Consider the following 18,276-nt stretch of genomic DNA (forward strand, 5'->3'; position numbering starts at 1 on the left):
CAGATAGACTTTCATCTGTTCTTCAGCCAATCCACCTTTCACTTATAAATCTCACTTTGATTACACTTATATTATAAACAGCCACACACTCCCTATCTTTTCATTATTTTAAGTAATAGTCTTTTCTAGCTATTTTAATAAAGTGTGATATTTACTTTTTCTACTTGGCATCACTTTCCTCAGCCTTAGTACATATTTGAAAATGATGTAACCCTTACAAGTTGAGCAGAAAACCAGAATTTACTACTTAAACTAAGTGAAGAGGTTATATTTTTGACATCAAACTCTACAGGTTTCTGTGTATAGATTTATTTGTTTGTGAACCTTATACACAGCAATCACTGCTTTATGATCTCCTGATTTCACTTTTAATCACGGGAGATGAGGGGCTGAAATCATGATAATCATGCCACCTGTTTTCAGTTCAGATGAATTATGTTTTCAAGAAATAGTCAGGAGTCTTCATTATAGGCTTTGAGAGGAAAAATGAAAGATGTGAGACCATCTATAACAACAATAACAACAACAAAAAAACTCTTCTTCAGATGAGGTATGAAGACAACGTATGAGAAATTTAAAATTGGTGCTAAATTTTTGCATTTTTCCTCAAATCATTTCAGCCTTTCATAGTTAGAATTATTTGATAGAAATGATATGGATGGCCAGTCTGAACTTATAGAGAAATATAGTAAATTTGTTCTACTTAGTAGATTTTATTGACTTGTAGAAATATATTCAATCCACTAAATATCCACTTTTCTTTTTCCTAAACTGGAATCCAGTAATAACTCAATCGGATTTTTAGAGTTTTCAGAAGAAAAGGAATGATTGCTAGGCCTATTGGATTTTTACCCTAGGAACCTGGGTTTATTGGTGTCTTGGAGGTCATTTACAGAGAGGTCCTGGAAATAATATATCCAGAAGTAACACATGGGAATGAAAAGTGGGGGGTGAGAATCAAGAATGGTGCAACGAAATGTGAAAATAAAAACCCCACATACCCTAACATTAAGGAACACCCATTAATCCCCACTCTGAGGCGATAACCATCATCACAGAATTTTCTTCAGCTTCACTAATCGATGGATGTTTACTAAGCATGTGGAAATGGGAGTTTGAGTTGGAGTAGAATCAAACTTCAAGTGTTGGTAGAGAATTTTTCACTACTAAAACAATTCTTTTAGCCTTTGCTGTTGTTTGTAATATGCTTTTTAAGCTAACAAGTATTAAAACACCAAATATGCTTTATATGCTTCATTTAGAATCAATAATCGATTCCTCCAATGCACAGTATGAAATAGAAACATCATCATTGCTATATTCTATGCCAGAAAAATAAGGCAAAAGAGATGATAGCATTTGTCTTAAGCAAAGCAAAAACAAAAAACAAACAAACAAAAACAAAAAAGCAAGCAAACAAATGAACAAAACAAAAACCAGAGAATCAGCAAGTACCCAAGATCTTGCTGCAGAACTGGTTTCAAATGCTCCTAAATTGTAATTGGTTAGCATGAAGTATCCTTGTCAGTTAAGAACTTTTAAGGCTATAAAGATGGACATTTCTTTCCTTTTCAGTATATATTCTCTTCCTTCTTCCTTATACTATGGAATGAATGCTGAATTCTATGAGATTTGTTTATGAGCCCTTTTAGAAGAACCTGGAATATAAATGAGAATATTAATCTTGTCTTTTGCTATAAATAAGTTTTTTTGCTTCTATATTAACTTATCCAAAAAGATACATGCTTCATGGTGCATGCCTGAACAAACTACATAATAGAACCATTATTCTGGCTTTTTTAAAGAAAGAATTTGATCCCTAACACATGGATTACTAAGAAATTTACTCATAAATTACTTAATGAAGGACAGTGAAGAGTCTCTTCTCTTTATTTTGGTGCAAAACTATGCTTTTATTTTTTGAACAATCAGCTCCTAAATATCTCCAAGTCCTATCAGGCTTGTCTTAGGTACCCAGAGCTATGTGCTCCCAAGGTCATAAGAGAGAAGCCTCAGTTTATATAGCTATGTCAGGCAACTGAGATGCATCTGCCTTTCCTGGAATAATGGGCAGGGGTATTAAGAGGTTTGTTTACAATGAACCAGAGTACTTTGAAGCAGAGTACTAATAAAATGGGCAGGTAACTTAACATCACCTGTGCCCAAGTGCAAATTGAACTCCCTTGATGAAATGATATTTTAATGAGAGCCAGATTAAAATTAATTCACACATAGGTTTAGTTACTTTTCCCCAGAGCCTTGCTGACAGCTGGGTCTGCACAGAAACTCACAGGAGTGTCTTTAGCTGGCAGGATGTATCACACAGGACTATTTTTGACCTCAAACCAAAGAAATCCTCTAAAAGAATTTTGCAAGCTGAAACTGTACACACTTATTTATAATTATTTTTGACATTTACTAGGTAGTTCTATAAGGAAAATCTGGAGCTAGACTTCACACATGTTAGAAAGGATCGCAGGAGTCTTTCACATTGTTATCTGAAGGCAGTTCTAATGTTGGAACAGCAGTTTAAAATCTCTCAAGGATAGTTTCCAGTTCAAGTTATGCTTGATATGGACTTAAATTTATTTCTCATGAATGTATTAGGATCCACTTTCAATCTTATTGACTTATTTTTTGTTAATTTATGCTAAAGATGTGCATGCAAATCTTAGACTTGACATTTTATATACTGTTGAAAATAAATTTAAAAGAGAAAGTTTCTGCATGGTAGAAGAGGAAAAGTATGGCAGTGCACCTACTTTTGCAATTGAGTAATGAGGAAGTATTGTAACTTTTAAACTATTTAAATCCAGTTCAAATTCTCTGTTGATATACTAACTTCCAATGATCTTATTAGAAGGTAGGCCCTTTAGAAGATGGCAGTGGGTCATGTAGATAGAGTTGACAACAGGGAACAAGCATAGGCCTTAGAGAGTACATTTTTCCTTTAGCCATGTGAGCCAGAGGAAAGGTTCTATCTCGAAACACTGAATGAGCTGGCATGTTGGTTTGGGGTTTCTGGCATCTAGAACAGTAAGCTACACTTTCTTAGATACAAAATTTGTGAGACATGCTGTTACACTAACCCAGATAGAATATGGACAGATATTACCTCTTGATAGATAATTTAAGGTTTACAGTTATTAAACTATACTTTTCAATGTTTTCATATATACAGACAAAACACATGGACAGAGGACATTTTATAAACATATAACAGGGATGACAATGGGCACACTATAAGTGTCTTTCCAGACAGGAAGTCTTCACAGAGACTCACCAGTTGTGCAGTTCGTGAATTCAATATCATCAATTGCGGCTCCGCCTCCTAGATCCTTTGTTCTGATGCCTTGAAATATGACCTCAAAATTCCTCAATTTTCCCAATAGGATAGTGGCTTTTCGCCAGTGATTATCAGGCTCTGGCTCGCTTTGCTGCCATACTTCTGAAAGTCCTTTGTCTGTCTGAAGTGAAAGAGGCTGACATTAGTGAGATAACCAAAGCCCTAAATAATAGGAAGCAAAAACACATGGCACACAAGCTGTTGGGCAAGTAAAATTCCATTTAAAAATGAAAAGAAAAACAATGGAACCCTGATAACACCCATACTGTAATTTATTTCACTAGTACAGACATACTGACCCATTCACACCTTTTCTCAAAGCAGTACTGATGGGATAAGCAATGAAAATATTTTTAATACTTTCAGAGGTGGTCACATTATGATGTCCTTATTAGACAAATCCATCCATCATTGCATATACACAAGATTCTGAAAATTGACTACAATCTGAAAGAAACTATAGAATTACTGAGTTTATAATTCTTGATGCCTCTTCCCTACTTTTAAAGCATTGTACCTAATTATTCCAGTTGTACATTCCTCCTAAGTGCTTAGTTCACTAATACAGAGAAAGAGAGGCAGAACAATCAGGTATTTCTCTGCAGTAAGTTGAACATGAAAGGAAAGTAATACTTGCCCAAGTCAGTTAGATTTTAAATGTTCTATTATTACATAATCACAATATTTTTATTTTCAAAACTATAACTATTTGGGAACCAGCTATACCAGTTTCAGGATATGAGTTTTAAAATCAAACATTAGTTTAAAATACACATGCGAATATTTCCTCAAAATAAGGTAGTATTATCAACAAGGAGTATAACATACTGATATATGAATGCTTCTAGAGTTGTTATGTGCCATGACATATATAATAACCCTAATGGCCAAATAAAAGTGACATCTACCTTAAACTAATAACCCAGCTGAGAATCAGAGGACTTTGTGTATGCATAGTGCTCTGTAGTGTTTGGGTTCTAGCTCTTCCTAAGAATTGCATGGAATCAAAAGGATATCAGCTTCCTGGTATGCCTATGGGGAGTTACCTTGACTGTTTTAATTGAGATGGAGAGACCCGCCACTGTCCCTTGTTTGCATCTTATAATGTGACAATGAAGACAGAGAGCTTCATGAATTCAGAGCATTTTGCATTTCATCATAAGCACGAGGAGCTGCTTTATGTTCCATGTCTACTAAACTTTCTCTTCAAGAACTGTACTCTTGAAGTGTAAACAAGGATACACTTTTTCCTTTCTAAGTCGCTTGTTTTTCCAGGCTATTTTATCACAACAGCAGCAGAGAATCAGGGACAGGATGATTAATAGATCATGATAATAGATATTTACCAAAGGAAGAAAACATTAATATCACAAAACATTTATGGTTAGCATCCAAATAATCAGTACTCCTGGCTGCTGTTTCATTATTCTTCCTGAATAAAAGAATCTGTTCTTAGAAGGTAGTTTTAAATAATGGAACAGACATATATTTAATAGAATGGCACCTAGAAAATCAGGCAAGATGCTCATATGAATTTATAATGCACAGCTGTGAAATATATAATTTACTTGTATTTTAAGGATATAGTGAAATTTACAAAAAGAAATATCTGAAGAAAGGAGCCAAAGGAGTTAGACATTTATCATCTCTCTCTGTGGAGAATTAATGTGTACACTCAATGCTTCATTCGATAGAGGCTAAATGATACTTGGTCCAATTGTTCTCTCTCTGTATTAGAGGCAACAACAGAAGGTAGAACTATGAATCAATTTATGTAAAATTAATTTTTCAACATAACTACTAATTTATAGATAACACTATTGACATAATTTCCTAAACAACGTATATTTATCCATAGAGACTTGTGAAATATCTTCATTAAATGGGATGGAAATTCACATGTGAATTCCATTGGGAATTTCATCTCTCTGAAGATGAAGTTCTTTTCAAGGTTAGTCTTTGACTCTCAATGATGTTGAAGTGATTGGGAATCAAAGGGATGATAAATTAAATTAAAGATGAAACTGAGGAAATCTGTCTGACACTTAAGAATATCAGAGGCAAGGATAGTGATAAAAGCCTGTCTTTATTTATAAATTTCCCAGGTATCCACTTATGTAACTCATACAACCTCCTTGAGATGTGCTAAGCCTCAGAAGGGTTTTCAACAAATAACATCAAGAATGCCATCTGATTTCCTTAATCAATAAAATATGAATCATTTCTTAAATCTTATAACTAGGCTACTATTAAAAGTAAAAAGACTGAAAGACTTGGACACTTTGATTTGTATGTGGTTTAAAAAAATGAAAGTTAATTATGTTGTAAACTTTTCCATAATGGGATATCATGGAACATCACTCTAATATATTCTAATATAAATATAGAATACAGCACAGAAATTTCTCCATATGCCAATGACTTATGACTTTCAGGTCCTTTTTCTTTCTTTTTAAAAAATTTATTTATTTCATTTACCACTCAAATATCAGCCCTTCCTCTCTTCCCAGTACCTACTCACACAAGTCTTCTTCCCATTCTCCCTTCCTCTTCTCAAAAGAGAAGGGGAAGCCTTCACCCCCACCAGCAGTACTCCCACCCCTGCACATCAAGTCACAATGGGGCTAGGTGCATCCTTTCCTACTGGGGCCAGACAAGGTGATCAATTTAGAGGTGTGGTATCCGCAGGGAATCAGGAAACAGGTTCAGGGACAGCCCCTGCTTCAAGGCACTCTTAAGTGAAAAGAAAATCTGAGAAAAATTGTCATAGAGTTCTTGTCCTGTCCTTTTGGCATACTAGCATACTTATCATTTCTTTATGGAACACAACATTGAGGATAGCCAATCACACATTCAGTGAATATATATATATATATATATATATATATATATATATATATATATATTACATATAATATGTTGATGTTATGAATTAAACACAGAACCCCAAATATTTTAAACACATGTCCTATCCATGACCTGTGTCCCTGGCCCACAGAACACTTACAGTATTTGAAGAACCATTGTTCTATCTTGTAAATACTCTCAAATGCAACTGCCAAGTTACTAGACAATCCAAAACTGCCCTAATATCAACAGCCAGTGACTTAGGAATATAGGAAGGTAACTGTATAGTTAAATTATAGTGAGTACTTTCTATGACAGGAAAACTTTTCTACAAATACATTATACAATACTAAATGCACTGGTAATCATAAGACATTGAATATCTATCTAAACTCAGGTAATTCTAAAGTATAAAAATAAACCTAGTTTATCACTTAGGTTGAATAGTCCTAAAGGATTAAAATCTGAAAAATCAGTCTAAATGCATAAATGATGTATATAACAATCTCACAGACCTAGTAAATCTATGAATAAATGCATTTGTAAGAAAAAGGAAAGTAATTACGTATAAGAAAATATAATATTTAATAAAGTTCATACAGAAGCATGGCTTAAATTAGGAAGACACATACAAAAATTTTATAAACACTAAGTAAAAAATGGTAGGGGAATGATTTCTTGCTGTTTGAATAAAAGATTACAAATGGGACACTGGAAAAGAACTGAATGATTTGTGTGATGATGGACCACATTTAGAGATACTATGAGTTTACTTTTGGTTCAATCTAAAGAGATAATGGCATGCACAAATGCTTATTGACAGATATAGTTTTGAACATAGAACTATATATGTATATTACTATATACATGAACATGTATATATTATCTCACTACCCACTAAGGCCATATAAATAAGAAGATTGGATTATCAAAGATCATACTTGGTGCTCATATATGTGTGTGTGTGTGTGTGTGTGTGTGTGTGTGTGTGTATATATATGTATATTCTTAATTTTTTTTTTAGAAAAAAGGATCTTGTGTATTAGTGGAATAGCAGAGACTGGATGCCAGAAAGTGAGAAGGTCATTACATAAAGACCCTTAATGATGAGGAATATGTCAAAGGGCAACAAAGACAAAGTAGAAGAGTTCCAGTCCCCAAAGTGTGAAAAAAAAGGAACAAAATAATGTACTACTGCTTTATAATGCGTGGTAACAACCATTATAAATAAGCCCAACAGATATAAGCAAACTACACATTGAATAAATAAATTGTAGGAAACAGACAAACTGATTATGCTAAAGAATTATTAAAAATTGACAGAAATATTCTGGTGTGAAAGATATGGAACTAAAATTCTCACCCTTCAACTGTGGGTTGCTGAGAAGCACTAGTATAAATGCCAGTGGGTTGACATTCTACAAAGTACTTGGCTAGTATTTCTCAATACTGCAAACATCATCCCAAATGATGAAACTGTTGATGCTTTGGTAAAAAACCAGGAGGTTTTGGGACATAAGTGTAACTGTATTTTAAAAATTGACCTGAAAATTGGGAAAGTATATCTTCAAATAATTTTCATATAAAATCTTGAATTATTAATTATGACGAGTGTAGCCAGTTGGATTTTATGTGTTAATAACAAGTGAGTTCGGGATATATAGGAAATTCCTGTACTTTTGCTGAAATTATATTAGTTAGTCTAAATCTTTATAAGATTTAGACTAACTAACAAAAAAAGTCACTCAACAAATTTTAATATTTTGCCTATTTATATATGTTAAATAATATGTATTCTGAACCTAGTTATGTAATTCTAATTAGTAGCTATGATCTATAAAATCAAACATGAAAAAAACAGGAAAGTAGTAACTATTAGAACTACTGACCTTTACCCTACTTAATATTATAAACACAGAGGGAATAATCTCAAATTCTCCAATTAAATAAAACTCATTTTGTATATCTGGTATATCTATAAATTCTTTTTGACTTAATCTTTTTAAAATTTATCAACTTGGAAAACTTTAAACATTTTTAAGGAAGCATAATAATGGCAAAAATATAAGGAAGTAAATGATACCCAAAAGATTAGACACAGTACATGAATCATGTTGAACCTAAATGATTTTAAAAAATAAAAGTCACTTCATATATACATGGACCACATCACCTCATAGAAGCCAAAACTGATTCTTCTTCCTCAGAGAAGGAATAGAACATAACATGACTCAACTTTCATAGCTCATTTTACTAGCACGAAACTCCTCTTCAATTATAATAAAGTATCATTGATTAAAATTAATTTTTTACTTTTATATTTTTTTTTACAATCCAGTCATTGCTCCCCTCCAGATCCCCCTCCCACAGTTCCTTATCTCATTCTTCCTCCTCCCTCTAATTCCAAGAGGATGTTCCTCGCCCCCTTGCCAGGCCTCTACACGCTCTGGGGCCTCAAGTCTTGACAGTTGGGTACTTCTTCTCCCACTGAGGCCAAACCAGTCAGGCCTCCGTTGTTTATGTATCAGGGCCCTCAGACAAGCTTATGTATGTTGCCTGGTTGGTGGCTCAGTTTCTGAGGGATCTCAGGGATCTAGGTTACTTGGGACTGCTGGTCTTCCTATGGAGTAATCCTCCTCCTCAGCTTCTTCTAGCCTTTCCCTAATTCAACCACAGGGGTCTCTGACTTCAGTCCAATGGTGGGATATAACACTGAATCTGTCTCAGTCAGCTTCTTGCTGGGCCTTTCAGAGCACCGCCATGCTAGCAGCTGTCTGTAAGCACACCATAGCATCAGTAATAGTGTCATGCCTTGGAGCCTCCCCTTGAGATGCATCCAAATTTGGGCAGGTCACTAGACCACCTTTTCCTCAGTCACTTCATTTTTGCCCCTGAAGTTCTTTTATACAGAAACAAATCTGTGTCAGAGTGTTTGATGGTGGATGACAATCCCATCACTTCACTTGATGTCCTATCTTCCTACTGGAGGTAGAATCTTCGAGTTCCCTCTCCCCACTGTTGGGCATCTCATCTAAAATCTCTCTCTTTGAGTCCTGAGAGTCTCTCACCTCCCTTGTCTCTTTCTAAAAGATTTCTGCCACCTCCCACTCCCCGAGGTTGCATATTTTCATTCATTATGCTGGCCCTCAGTTCTTCCCTCCATCCTCCACCCCCCAATATACCTGATCATGTTCCCCTTTTGCCCTCCCTGTCCCCTCTCCCACCCAGGTCCCTTCCTTAAGAAATGGAAAAGATCTATAAAATATAGAACTTTCCTCTGCACCTACTCAGAAGAGAAGGGGAGGAGGGATGGGGAAGGATTGTAGAAGGGGTGACAAAGAGTGGGTCAGTGAGTGGGATGTGAGGTGAATAAGTAAAATAAATACCGAAATAAAAGTTAAGTAAAAAAAAAATCCAAAAAATATTAAAAAAGAACAAAGATTACAATGACACTGAAAATATTATTCCCAACAAAAATACAAATAAATTATGTATTTACACATAAATGTATACACATAAGTTAAAATAAATGAAAATATTTACAAAATAATGAAATTTATTCATATATATATATATATATATATATGTAAAATATCTGGCAAATATTTCAATAGTGCCTGGTTCTAATAAAAGTGTCAAGATGGACCATTGAAGTACCATATTTTCATGTGATTTTTTTCTAATATGACATGTTTGTTTTCACATTTACTCCTTTTAACATTATATGTAAATTACTTTCATATTTTAATATTTGGAAATTCTGTAAATAACTTGATTTAGTAATAAAAAGGAAGTTTGTTGTGTAACCATATATCAAATGGAATATATATATGTATGTATATATATATATATATACATATATATGTGTATATATATATATTTATTTATTCACACACCCACATATATATTTCAATTTATATACCAGTCTCTAACTGTTCCTCATGTTTACTGAGCACTTTTTTATATTACTTAAATATTTCCTCTGTTACATTTTGATGTAAGTTTGCTTTTGTTTCATGCTTTTGAGAAATGTATAATTTGTATATAGATCTTTGAAAGTTAGGGTTCTTCTCTAATAAACATTTATAATAATATGAATTATATCTAGATGGATTATTTCCTTGTTTTATTTTTTTTTAAATGATCCGTGTAGATGAGTGAGATGGACACATATTGTAGTGCAATTGCCACTGTGCCCTGTGTTCTAATGAGAGTGTGCTGCTAGTGTTACTACTGCTTGTGCTTTACTGTGCTAACTGGGCTGCTCTTCTCCAGAGTGACTTACAATTTCTGTAGTTATTAATTATCGTTCTGTGTTTTATGCACTTGAATGAAATTTCAGTTTTTCAAACACACATGCGCACACACATACACACGAGAGGGAAACGGAGAGAAAGAGAGAGAAATAGAAAAGAATGATTACTATTTAGAGTAAGATGTTTTTAAACAGAAAATATTCTTCAAAGCATTTAAGATGAGAACTGGGCTGGAGGGATGGCTCAGTAGAAAAAAGCACTTACTGCTTTTGCAGAGGACCCAGGTTTAATTCCCAGCAGCCAAATTAGACAGACAAATTACACAACACCGATAGATCCAATTGTAGGGACGCTAATGTCTTTTTCTGACCCAAAACATTTTGTGAGATCATGCTCATTTTAACAAAATGTGATGTTATTAGTATTTATATATATAGCATTATAACCTCATGTGGTATAAGAAAATATTTATATTTTATTCCATTCATGTAAGTATAATATAATGAATATATCCTCATACATGCATAAATGTGTTTTTATTATGGCATATCTAGAAAAATCTCTCAAAGTATCTTCCTTTGGCATTAAGGAGAACATTCTTTTTGTGTAACTCCAGCTGTCCTGGAACTCTGTAGATCAGCCTGGCCTCAAAAATAAGAAATCCACTTGCTCTCTGCTTCCCAAGTGCTGGGATTAAGCATGTGCACTACTGCTGCCTGGGTAAGAAGAGCATTCCTAACATGACCTAGAAAAACCATAATGATCTCACACAATGCATTCATTTGAGTCTTTGTGTTTTTCCAGACGGTGTTGATTTCTTCTTCACTTTTGTATTCAATTTTTATGACCAGAATCAATCATACAAATATGACAGATATCTTTAGACCCCTTTGCTATGCCCAATGCCTCGCCTAGATATACAGACGACCAGCCCCAACTCTGACAGGTATGCCCTGATGGACCAGAGGTCACACTGGTCACCAGAAATGCAGATCACAAAGATCAGAAGATCAAAAAAGAAACATAAACCAGAAACAAGACACATATCCAGCATAAGCAAAATCAGCAAATCACCTCCTAGACCTATATTAATCCCAGACCCCGATGCTTAGACTCTAATATAGGAACCCAATCAACAATAACCAGGACAATATGCTATCACTGGATCTTAGCCATCCTTCTACAATATTCTAACCCTGGAATATTACAACATAGCTGAAGGACAAGAAAACAACCTTAAAACCAATTATATATGGATAATAGAGGTCCTTAAGATGAAACAAATAAATCCTTTAAAGAAATTCAGGAAAATACAAACAATGGAAGGAAGTGAATAAATCCCTTAAGTAAAGCCAAGAAAAAACTAGTAAAGGAAATGAGTCCTTCGAAGCCTCATGTCCTGCTGTTGTCCAAATAAGTTTTCTTGCAAATTTTCATTGGAATGAGTCATTGGTCTGGTTCAGCCATTGAGCTTCTACTACACTATCAGTATTGGATCCCCACAGGGACTTCTGTTGAATATCCTGTTGTTGTCCTGAGTGGTAGAGATCCTGCACCATTGGTTCTGAAGGACAAGCTTCAGCAGTTAGTAGATGGGGGCCAGTGTTGGTCTGGGCCCACTCAAAACCCTGGATGTGGGCCTGGGTGGTATCTGAGTTGATCAGCCTGACAGCTTTCCCACTCTTGCTAACAGGGCCAGCTCTCCTGCATCCCTACTACCTGGGTCAGGTCTCCAACACTGCACAGGTGAGGATAGAGCCAGCTCATTGGAGTGCATCAGCTAGCAAGGAACTGGCAAGCTTTCCCACTCTTACACCCTCTAGTCAGGTCTCCTGCACTTTTGCACCAGGACCAACTTTACTGTGCTACCCAAGCAAAGTTCAGGGCCTGCTTATCTAGCCACTAGAGCCAGAAAGGAGCAGAGCTAGCTCATCTGCTTTCACATGTTCAGGGCCAGCTCTCCCAAGCTGCTTATGGGACGGGTGGGTGAAGCTCTGCATAGTCCTTGGATATCAGCATGGTCTGCGGTGGCAGCCCAGACCAATTACTGCCACATGGCCTTTGATAGTAATATGAGCCACTGACATTGACACAGACCTCCACCCCACACCCCTATACCCCTGCTACTCCAGGGTTGTAGACCCAGACTTGGCCTTCAGTGGCTGCATATGCCAGTACCTCACCATGGCCTCAAGTGACATTACAGACTACTCACATCAGGCTCTTCCTCACTATGCCCCAGTCTCAGGTCTGCCTCTCTTTATTGTGCAAATGTCATTCTACTGTTCTGTGCCTTTCTCTTACATCTCTCTACTTCTTACTTGCTCAGCTTAATGGTGCCCCAGGGTTCATTTTGAGTGTGGGTTTTCTATTTTTTTAATGTCACCTCCTTTAGAAACTTTTCTGGAATGTTCAGAGTGGGTTCTATTCACTCATGTTGTACTCATTAGCTTTAATCTTTAAAGCTCCCATCATTCGGGATTTTCTAAAATTTCTCCAGGATGGTTTATGTTCCACAAGGACAAGGACTTTTTCCACTACATGAGAGGGAACTCATGCCTAACACTGATTGGGTAACAAACAACCAGAGAGTAGATAGCCCAGAGACATAGGGTAAAACCAAACACGACTGGTCTAAAAACCAGTATTAATAAAATGATTCCAAATGATATTCTGCTATACTCAGATATCAATGCTTTTATCTAGTAATCATCAGAGAGGCTTCCTCTGGCAGCAGATGGGAACAGAGGCAGAGACCCACAAACAGACATTATTCAGGGAACTAGTCTAAATTGGAGGCCTCCCTCAAATTCCTCCCCTTAGGGATCAAGGAATTCCTTGGCAAAGGAAGCAGAAAGATAGTAAGAGCCAGGCGGTGGAGGACACCAGGAAAATACGGCCTCTGAACCAACTAAGCAAGGTACAGCTAAGTTCACAGAGACTGAAGAACCAAGCGCAGAACATATTTCTGCATCAGGTTCTCTGTATAGATTATACTTATTACCTTAGCATGTTTATGGAACTCTTGACCTCGAGAACAAATGGGTCTATGATTCTTGTGCTTGGGACTCCTCCACTTCTGTTGAGTTGCTGAGTCAAACTTCAGTAGGATAGTTTTGCTTTATCTTATCATATTTTATTCTGTCTTATTTGGTTGGTATCTCTTAGAAGCTGGTTCTTTTCTAATGAGAGACTGAAAGTGGATATGGAGGAAGGTGAGTTGGGGAGAAACAAGGAATAGAAGAAGGAGAAACTATAATAAGGATATATATATATATATAGAGAGAGAGAGAGAGAGAGAGAGAGAGAGAAACTATTTTCAGTAAAATAAAAAAATGAAAAAAAAGACAATGGTTTTTGTCATCTTTTTCACATCTGGGTCTCTCACATTTAAAACATAGCTTCATTTGAAATCTTGAAAGCTTAATTCGAACTTTCTGAACTAGCACGTCATTGTTAACACTGGCTAAAGTTTGAATCAAAAATTCTCTAAAAAATTATTGGATTTCATATTTAACCTTATTTAATATTGTTATCCTTACTAATTTTAATAGTTTCAAAATAGATAGCTCAATTGAATTAATATCGAATAAACACTGAAAAGTCACTACATGTTTTTTTCTTAAACAGTGAGTTGTTGTATGCATAGAGATAACTTTCCTAGAACATTTCCTATAACTCAGGTAATACATGAGACTATTAAGGATATATGGATATTTGGAACATGCCAGGGAGCTCCTGTTCTGACAATGCCCTTCAGAATGACCCTTGCAAGGTCTTTGCTATGCTCTGTAGAAAAGGCTCACTAACCCAATAAAAATCCCAATCTATGACTTTCAAGATGATTTCCTACTTAGTGGTCAATGACTGATTCCCTTGTCTTTCACACTACATTTGGTTTCTGAAGGAGAAAAAGAAAAGCCATTTGATTGAGTGTAGCAAAACAACGGGAAAAAAAGAGAATGAAAAATTCCTAGAAAGCGTTAGACAGGAAGAATAATCAGAAAAGACAGCAAGGTCAAAAGCAAGATGTCAGATATGAATGATGGTGTTGGTCCCTAGGCACACTGTCAGTTATGAAGGCTGATAACCAGTCAATGCACACAAAAAGACAGCCCTTTATGATGAAGTTATGGCACATAAATCAGCTCACTTGACTTCCAGGAGAGGAGGTGAGAATAATGAAAGAGGAAATCACAGCAAATGTGTGCACATAAGACAGCAGTCCCAAGTAAATAGGAGCTGAGTTTTAGTATCAGACTGAGTCTTCTGGAAATTTCTCTTCCTAAAGTAACAACTGTATACATTGTTGCTGTATAAAACTCTTTCACCAAGTACAAAAGTAAAGTCTCAGTGTAAAATAGTTGTAAACCAAAGCTATTTAACAGAATAAAATGCACAAAGCTGTTTGTATTTAGAACAGTAGATACTTGGCATGCCTTTGTAATTCACTGGGCACATGACAGTAAGCATTATCTTATACATTCTTGACAATAAACAAACCAAATGAGTAACAGTTTACTTTTACCTAATAATAAAATAGGTAGGATAAATACAGGAGTACAAAATTAAAATATAAGAGTAAGGTAGAAAAGATAGTAAAACAACAATAAAGGGAATAAATTCATGCATTAGTTAATATGGAATAGAAATGAAATTTAATAAATATTGATTAATTAAGTCCTAGAACACAATTAGAATGTGTACAATCAATGCAACTTACATAAAATAGTGTAGAAGAAACAAAAGTAATTTTAACTTGACAGTTAAAAGTGCCTTAACACATGTGCTAGCACCTGTTTGAAATCCAGATCTTGCCCCAACTTTATCTCTTACTAACATAACATCATAGAGAACTGCATCTAACTACCAAATATGTCTCTGAAAATGTCCAGTACCAGCCTTCCAAATGAAGACTGTTATTTCCAATATTGAATTGATTTCTAGACCAGTCCATGATTAAGCCCGAATAACTGGTCACATTTAAGAATATAAAAGTCATTGTAACATCTCTTTTTGATTTTCTGTTCCTCAAGGTCTGAAAACTTGAGGCAAGGCAGCTTAAGGGGTTTAGGTAAGCAATGGTGGGTCAGGAACATATGTCCAATAAAGCTTCCCAGTCACCATTGTCAGGGGGACTCAGCTGTCATCAATATGGGTATGTTCACCTGGAACTGATAATTCTTAGAGTTCACAGACAATGCGGGAGAAATGGTCAAGTATTTACTAGCTCCTGATGGCTATAGTTCAGGATATAATCATTCATATTTTGTCCAATTATTTTTACCTATACAGGTCTATGTGGCACTCATAAGTATTGTACTAGACTGAGTTCCTCCAGTACACACTCTATGTCTTCTTCTCTCTAAAGTAAACATCCTATATGGATGCTGAATAAACTATGATATATATGTTAAACTTATATTGCTTTAGTGTATTACCTAATTCTAACCTAACCTAAGAATAGATACAATCAGACAAGGGTTTCAGATAAAGCATGAGTAAAACTAATAACAACCCTGAAATAGTCTATTAATAATTATAAATAAAGAAGTGGAGGTTTGAGTAGATAGGAAACTGGAGATAGAGAACTCACAAGAAAGAGCTTAAATATTGAACAGAAATGGAATATATATTTGTTTGAATGAAAAGACCACACCGTTATCCCTGTATAGAAGTGGAGAACTACTTACTAGGCCACTGGCTGAGGTCCTGCTGGGCCAATAGTAATACAAACCTCTTTTTTAAAAGGTAGTAATAATATTGACTCTACATTTGTCTTCTGGACATTTTAACTGCTGAAATTCCAGAGTAAGAGTTGAAAATGAAGTTTTGATTGGTTTACCCTTTCAATTTATTACATATATAAAAATTATGAAAGCCAGGCTCATTAAGACTTAATGCAAGAAAAGAACTGTGTTTGCCCTTTTAAAGCCTTGGGCAACACCAATGAGATCCAAAAAACTAGAAACAAATGGCAAGATGTTTTCCAGTGATCAGAACACATGAAAGAAAGAATAATTTTTAAATTTATTAATTCATATGTTTTCCCATATATTGACTATGGAGTTATTAGACTATAACATAATAGATCTGTAAAACTGGTTAGAAGGTTGTGTGATTAAAATAGGCAAATTCTAGCATGACACAGGAGCTATGTGTTGACTACAGACTTCATATACATTCACACTTATACATGTGTGCCTGTGAACAACTGGAAAGCAGAAGGTAATTAGATATTTTAGGAGAAAATGTTGAAATAAAAATAAGATTCTATCCATAGTCTTGAGTTACCAGACTTTCTCCCCATTTATCAAAGACTTGACAACTCCAACAATGCATGTGGGCTCAGAGGGAAAGTGTCATGATTGATCATGGGACCTGGCCTAGAGACATTACTGCATTCTGCATGAAGTATTTCCTACCCTGATGTTGCATAAGAATGACAAATTGAGCTTTTTCCTGACTTTCCAGCTTACTATATCAGTATTGACTGTATTTTAAGGTCAGAGAAGTAAAGTGAAACATGATTCTACAAATATGACATATTTTAAACACCATGAAGTTTATTTACCTCATCAGGAACATGACAATTTTCAAACTCACCTTGCAAACTAGGTGGAGATTGGGAGTCAAATGTTTATAGTTTCCAATATGAAGCCAGGTACATAGATTAAAAAGAACGATCTACTTATATATCCTTATACATAAAATTTATTAAGATCATGAGAAATTAAAGAGGTTATCTTGAGTAATGAGTTGCAAATGAAAAATTAGTTTTCTCCAAGGAAGTCTCACTGGGGAAAAAACAAGCGCTCTTAAGGGTATGCCCCTTGCCCAGCAATACATGGCCGATACAACTTGAACTTAATGGCATATTTCAGGTTCTTTGTCTCCTAATAATGAGGGCCAAAGGTTTTTGTTTGTTTGTTTACTTTTGCTGGTCCTTTGTATATATAGTAGTGCATATGTTTGCACATATATTAAGAATATATATATATATATATATATATATATATATATAATACAAATGTGTATGTTTCTTCCTCTATATATATTTATTGTGCTTTGCCTACTGTTCTTTTTCTTCTGTTTGTTTTGTCCTATTCCAATTTGTTTGCTTTTGGTTTGTATCACTGTATTTTATTATATTATTATTTTATAGATCCCAATTTGTTTTCTAAGATGAGACACAAAGGATATGGATCCAGACTAGCAGGGGGCAAAGAACTGGGAGGAATAGTGGGAGGGAAAGCCATAATCAGGATATATTGCATGAAAAGAATCTAGATTCAATAAAAGAAAAAATATACTTATAAAAGAAATGGATTTTAGAACATAAATCTTAAACATTTAAATAATAAGTTATTAAAAAATAAATGAATAAAACACAAACCAACAATAACAGATGCATCTTAATTTGTTATGATTGAGACAAGTTTTTGGCATCTAAGAAAGTAGTGAGACAAATGAGCTGATAGATTATGGCTTAGTGGAGACTAGAAGAGCAAATAGTTACCCTATAATCACCTTACTCTACAATTTCCTGGACTACGCAGGTCTCCATGCTAAACCCATCTGTGCTATAAAGGAATGGAGCTAGAGGTGTTTTACCTCTTACTTCCCTGTCCATTTCTAATCATTCAAGAAAAACACACAGATTCCCCATATGCAGCAAGACAAGCATACAGTGTTCAGGAGCTACTTCTACTGCACCAATCTTCCACTTCACGTTACCACAACTCACATCCTTCTCCCAATCTCTGCCAATCAGATCAGCTTCCTATTTAGATGTATAGATATTCATATCTATTCTCTCTCTCCCCC

General features: G+C 35.2%; 1 protein-coding gene across 1 annotated transcript in view; it reads right to left on the reverse strand.

Moving 5' to 3' along the window:
- The window catches only part of Malrd1 (MAM and LDL receptor class A domain containing 1), a 639,509-nt gene that overhangs the window by 218,788 nt on the left and 402,445 nt on the right, over positions 1-18,276 (reverse strand). Inside the window, exon 28 of the mRNA XM_028764924.1 lies at positions 3,284-3,467. Within this exon, the coding sequence (XP_028620757.1) occupies positions 3,284-3,467 (184 nt within the window). The remainder of the gene's footprint in view (positions 1-3,283; positions 3,468-18,276) is intronic.

This window comes from Grammomys surdaster, unplaced genomic scaffold (genome assembly GCF_004785775.1).
Source record: "Grammomys surdaster isolate TR1022 unplaced genomic scaffold, NIH_TR_1.0 146, whole genome shotgun sequence".
Taxonomy (NCBI): domain Eukaryota; kingdom Metazoa; phylum Chordata; class Mammalia; order Rodentia; family Muridae; genus Grammomys; species Grammomys surdaster.